The sequence below is a fragment of the Rhincodon typus genome, chromosome 25, assembly GCF_021869965.1.
Source record: "Rhincodon typus isolate 14 chromosome 25, sRhiTyp1.1, whole genome shotgun sequence".
Classification (NCBI taxonomy): Eukaryota; Metazoa; Chordata; class Chondrichthyes; order Orectolobiformes; family Rhincodontidae; genus Rhincodon; species Rhincodon typus.
In genome coordinates this window covers 31,462,959-31,469,434 of record NC_063356.1, presented here as the reverse complement: position 1 = coordinate 31,469,434, position 6,476 = coordinate 31,462,959, and the positions used below count along the sequence as shown (strand labels likewise).

Sequence of the window (6,476 nt, the reverse complement as noted above, 5' to 3'; positions counted from 1 at the left end):
TTTTTTGCATGAATTATACTTAAGCAATAAATGCATTCAAAGAAACAGAAAATACAATGCAGGTCTCAGTGAGAATATTGATATTTTAACAAATAAAAAAATCAAAATACAAAACCAGAAAAAAATGTTTATATTCTGCAGCATCCAAAATTCTGGAATAATTTTACATATGTTTTGAACAAAGAAGTTTTATATGTGTGGCTTTTTAGAATAGGGTAAGCAAAATGAACTGAGGTAAAAGCTGAAACTAATGGAAATGTCCACCATGTCAAGCAACTTCTGTAAAGTGGAACAGAATTAATGTTTCAAGTCAATTAACTTTCATCAGAACTTAGAAAAATTTAAAAATTTAATAGGTTTTAATAGTTAAATTGGAGAAGAGTAAATAAAGAACAAAGAGATAGTCTTCAATAGGACAAAAGATTTTAGAATTAAAATAACAAAAAGTTGGTGGTGCAAAACATTTCTTTATATATTTTTGTCTTACTCTTGTTTCTGTCTTATTTTTGCTTTTAGATGGCTGGTGATCATCATTCGGTCATTCAAACTCCTCTAGACTCATGGTTTGTTCATTTAGTTTTGCCATCACCAATCCCTTTGGCTCTGCACCAACAACTCCTTTGTCACTTAACATCACCTAGAGTCATAGAGTCAAGTTGTAGAGTTATACAACTTACAACAGGCCCTTCGGTCCAACCAGTCCACACCAACAATGTTCTCAAACTAAACTAGTTCCACCTGCCTGTGCTGGACTCATTTCCCTCAAACCTTTCCTACTGTATCTACTTGGCAAGCTTACCCTGAATCCCATGTGATCTAAATTTACAAATTAGTCTGCCATGCAAAACCTTGTCAAAGGCTTTACTAAAGTCCAAGTAAACAACACCTACTGCTCTGCCCTCTTCAATCTTTTTGGTTACTTCTTTAAAAAGCTCAGTGAAGTTTGTGAGACATGATTTACCTCGCACAAAACCATGCTGAATATCCCCAATCAATCCTTGCCTTTCCAAATGCATGTAAATCCTACCTTTCAAAATCACCTCCAACAAATTACTCACAACCAATGTCAAATTCACGGGTCAATAGTTTCAAGGCTTCTCCTTACAGCCTTTTTGAACCAATGACACAACATTAGCCACCACCCATACCTTTGGTACTTCACCTGTATTTAAAGATGATACAAATATTTTTGCCAGGGGCCCTGCAATTTCATGTCTAACTTCCCACAATGTCCTAGCATACACTTGATCAGGTCCTGGAGATTCTGTAATGTGAACTGTTTTCATAACATCAGTACTTACTTCTGTGAGTTCTCTAGCCTTCTCTAGAACTTTCTCAACAGTAAAAACTGACATGAAATATTCATTTAATATCTCTGAAATCCCCTGAGGTTCAACACAAAGATGAACTCATTGATCTTTAAGGTGTCTACTCTTGATGTCTAGTTGCTCTCTTGTTCTTAATGTATTTATAGAAGCTTTTTGGATTATCTTTAACCTTATCTACCAAAGCAATCTCACATCCCCTCTTTGTCTTCCTGATTTCCTTCTTAAGAATGCCCCTACACTCTTTAAACTCTTCAAGAGATTCAGTTGATCCCTGTTGTCTACATCTAATATAGGATTCTTCTGTCATCTCAAAGCCTTTCTTTTTTCCCTTTATCACCCTTCTTCATTTCACCTCCTTAAAATCAATTACAATTCCATCATTTTTCAGCTTTGAATGAGGGTCATTTATCTGAAATTTTGACCCTGTTTCTGTCTCCACAGATTCTGCTAGACCTGCTGACTGTTTCTGGCATGGTCTGTTTTTATTTCATGTTTTCAGAATTCACACCATTTTGTTTTTCTAATAAATTGACTTTGATCCAGAAGGAGGATCCAAAGACAAGCCCAAAGGAAGCTTTGATTTATAATATTTCTGAACCTGAAATTGTTCAATCCTTTACATAGGCTGTTTATTTGTGATAAACTTTGAGGACTTAAGTAGACTAACAGATTGGATGGATAGGTGGCAGATGAACTTTAATGCAGAGACGTGTGAAGTAATTCATATTTGTGGGAAGAATGAGTAGAGGCAATGTGGAATATAGGGCACAGTTCAAAAGGTGGTGCAAGAACACTAGGAACCAGAGACAAATGCATAAATCAATGCAGGAGGGAAGGTGATTGAGAATACATCCAGAATCCTGGGCTTTATGAACAAGGATATATGTACAAAAGTAAGGAAGTTATTTTGAACCTGTATAAACCCTGGTTCTGCCTCCAATTCTGGGCAACACATTTTAGGAATGGTGAAAAAACATTAGAAGGATGCAGAAAAGATTCATGCAAATTATTCCAGGGACAAGGGACATCTGGCATGTTGACAGGTTGGATAAACTGGAGCTGAAGAAGATAAAATTAAGAAGAGATTTGATCTAGGTTTCAAACATCATCAGCAGTCTGGACGGATTTGTTAGGGAGAGACTGTTCCCATTAGCAAAAAGAGTAAGAAGCATTGGTCATGAATTTCACATGACTCAAAAGAAACAACAGTGACATAAGAAAAACGTTTTATGCAGAGAGTTTTCATTTAGGATCTGGAATCCTCTGATCGCCAGTTTGATGAAGACTGTGTGGCAAAGAGAGATCAGTCCAGGCCTTTAGAAGAGAATTGGATAACTATAGGAAGGAAATATTTGCAGGGTTACCAAATGGGTGGGAGAAAGTGACTGGGTGATGGAAGTACTGGCAGAAAGGGGTCTTCCTGTATGTGGAAACTAATCTATATATCTATAATGATAAGGCCCCTAATGCGTGAGTCATGGATTCAAATAAACAAACATTTCTCTCAAAACGCTCTGGTGATTGTGAAACTGATGGAATCCTTGCTTTATACAAAAACTGGATTTAATGATTGATTCAAAATCAAGGTGCTTGGTGTATATCTTTGAACTTATGCATTTGAAGGTAAAGCATTATGTGCTACACCCTCCCCCATTAGCAGACCCCCACCCCCTCCTCTGCAGCCTGCACTGGCCACAGCGTCAAGTTTGCAAAATTTTTTTTTATTTACTAGTAGGATGTGGGCATCGTTGGCTGGCCAGCATTTATTGCCAGCTTCTGATTGCCCCTTAGTAGGTGATGGTGAGCTGCATTCTTAAATTGTTGCAGCCGTGCAGTAGCTTGATTACAATGCCATTTGAGAACGAATTCCAGGATTTTGACCAGCGATAGTGAAGGAACGGCAATATATTTCCAAGTCAGGATGGTGAGTGCTTTGGAAGGGATCTTCCCACGTACCTGATGACCTTGTCCTTCGAGATGGAAGTAATTGTGAGTTTGGAATGTGCTGTCTAAGGATGTTTGGTGCATTTGATGAAAATTGGGTCCACACAATCCAATTTATGATGTTTGATTTGGGATCATGGTATTTAATAAAGATTTGGTGGGGTTCGCGGCAGCTGTTTCCAAGAGAAACCAATGAATAAAACAACCTTGTGTGTCTAGGAGCATGTTGACGAGGACATCTTGAACGTTGAAGAACGGCTTGGGATGCGGTTTTAAATACGCAAAGCAAAACTCATTCGACATAAAGATGCTGATATGTGCCAGTCTGTCACGGTTTCTTGAAAGCTGGGGACTGTTTAGAATGCCAAAAGATTCCCAGGCAATTGGAACACATTTAACATCGAATGCGCCTTGTATAGCTACTGAGCAAAAGCTTCCTCAGTTAGGTTGCTACTGGAACAATCAGGTCTCAGATTTTTGTTGTTTGTTGTTGGCTTAGCACGGTGTTTCCTTGTATTGTTAAAACATACTCCACAACAGCACCACATATCTGGCAGATGTAGATGGCGCAATTGGCTCTTGTATTTTCACATTTGCAGCTTTGTTATTTGACAGGGTTGTATATCTCCCGTGATGTTCCGACATAATGAATGCGAATTGCTTCGGTAATTTCGGCTGTTCACGTCGAGCGGCACTTTTGCCTGGAATTCTAGCAGATTTTTCGGAGGGAATACCATCGGTAAAATATAAACAGATACATTCTGGAAGACATTATCCATATGTCATCTTTAAAATATAAAACAAAATCTCTTTAAATACAGACCCCCTCCGCCCATCTCCAAAAACCCACTCCCGCAAGCTTCCATCGTCTTCTTCTTTGATGGACGTTACTTTCAAAAATCTGGGCTTGAAACAGGACAGAATGGTTTCTATTTGCAGATTGACACTAAAGAGTATTTACAACTGATAGAAATGAGTTTAGCTGAGGAACTCGAATATCTGTGGCTATTACCTTGCTTGCTATACTCGATGTAGGGAGCCGGAGAATTTCCCAAAAATAGTGGAGGTTCCTATGGGGCTGACACGTTCAGGTAGGTCCACTCACTTACCTCTGTGCGGTTGTTCAATAAAAACTATTGGAGATTGTTAAAATAACCGGTTCTCCCCTCAGGCACAGGAGTACATAGTTATTGCGCAAAGTGTGCTGTCCTGACGCGGATTTTGACCTGGCGTACGATAAGGCAGCAGCAAAACCGATCGCACGTACATTTCACGCCAGTGAAGTCGGACGCTGTCCAGGGTGCTGAAAGAGGCATCGCTCCGTACATTGAAAACATTAAGAACTGAACCAGTCTAGATACTGAAACTGAAAGTACAAACAGCAAGAGCTGAAACTAATAATTGCGGAGCACACGTATTTTGGTTCATTTCAAGACTGTTTGCCAATCGTCTTTTGACATTGCTTTTCAGTTTCGCTCACTTTTGTTTTAGTGCAATCCTGTGCGACTGGTCACTGTGAGAGTCAGATCAGTTTATTTGCCCCAAGCAGGAATCGACAAATGACGGCCAGGTCGGCTTTGAACTGTGTGCCAGAAAATTATTTTGAAGGGAGGTTGTGATTTTACCGGTGTCCCGCTGACTACTTCAGATGGAAGGATATTTGCTGCGACAGTAACATGCCATCAACTTTTTGGTTTCTAGCCATACTTTCTGCGCTTCTCATTGCTTTGTTTAGTAAGTATGATTTAATTTATGTGATATCGGAAGAAGTTAACATAAATCTTGAAGTAGTACGGCGTAATAACTTGTGACTGGGCTGACCTTATTTTATTTCAGCACGTTTACTGTTTACATATAAATCATACCAAACTAGTAACTATGCAAACTATGTTTTTAAAAAGCCTTTGAATATGCAAAACCCTGTAAAATACAATGTGTATAATTATTAATGTACTATTCCAAATAGCTTGCTGTATACAAAAGACGGGTGAAATATTAACTGTTCCAAAGCGACTTGTATGTTCAATATATTGTCTCATCTGTTAGTGAAACCTTGAAAATTCAGTTTTACTTTCTGTTTGTTTAATACATTCCATTGCACACCTATTCCCGCCGGCACGATGATTCAATTAGACTGACTAGCAGCACTAAAGCCTCCTCTTTAACGCTGGAGACCAGGCAATTCAAGCCTCTTCCATATTGCACTACAGTACCTCTAATCTCCAGTACTTGGCAGTGATTCCAATGAAACATCAAGAAATGAAAATCCATGCACTACAGCGGTAGAAAGGTTAAATTGGAGTTGGAATCAAAAGTACGTTGATCACACATTCCAAAGCTGCTGTTACCCCCATGAGCGGTTCCATAGTTCACAGGATACCCCGAATTCCCAGATTGTCTCTCGTAGTGCACATCTGTTTGGTGCTGAGCATTGATTTGGCGACGGATCTGAATAAAAGCCAGACAGAAAGGAACATTGTGAAAACTCATCGATGTAATCTGACGGTCACCATCTATTTCCGTAAACTCTTCCCACGTTTTATTGGTGTCAGGAAAGAAAGAGACTAGTGACGCCAAGCTGACAGGCTGGTGTAGAAGTGCGATCCGAGGGGTCGAGGGGGTGGGGGTGGGGGGCGGGGTGGTGGTGTGAAGGAAAAAGATAACGCACTAACATTGGTAGTAAATCCTAAAAATGACCACAGCGAAGTATGGAAGAAAATAGAGACAGATTATCATTGGGTAGTTATGATATAGCTTAAGACAGGCTTACAGGAGGAAACAATAAGTCAGATGTTGTGTCTTTCAATTGATTTTATTGACTCTAGAAACATGCAATTTGTTTCGTATATGACAGTGGAATGGAGCACTTAAAACTGGCATAAAAACATCAGGTGTCAATTTGTATATACATATCCCTTTTGCGGAATCTAGAACTAAGCAAAATCATTTCAAAAAATGTGTTCTCCCAAATAGAAGGGAGATTTTTTTCTCTCTCTCTTTCAGAGGATCGTGAGCCTCCTCCCAGAGAACGCGGATATTTGTTTTTAAGACAGAGGTAGATAGATTCTTGATGAACAAGGGACGCAAAGGTTATGGCAGAAGGCTGGGCTGGGCTGCGGGGCAGGGAACTGGAGTTAACAAGGTGTGGATCTGGAAGAACACAGCAGGCCAGGCAGCATCACAGGAGCAGGAAAGCTGACGTTT

General features: G+C 39.5%; 1 protein-coding gene across 3 annotated transcripts in view; it reads left to right on the top strand.

Annotated features, from left to right (window-relative positions):
- Positions 1-4,794: 4,794 nt before the first annotated feature.
- The window catches only part of LOC125486049 (chemokine-like protein TAFA-5), a 320,982-nt gene continuing 319,300 nt past the window's right edge, over positions 4,795-6,476 (top strand). Inside the window, exon 1 of one of the 3 annotated variants that reach the window (XM_048611858.1) lies at positions 4,795-5,006. In XM_048611858.1, the coding sequence (XP_048467815.1) occupies positions 4,949-5,006 (58 nt within the window). In that variant the 5' untranslated portion in view covers positions 4,795-4,948. The remainder of the gene's footprint in view (positions 5,007-6,476) is intronic. The other 2 variants (XM_048611860.1, XM_048611859.1) reach the window with 2 other exon arrangements.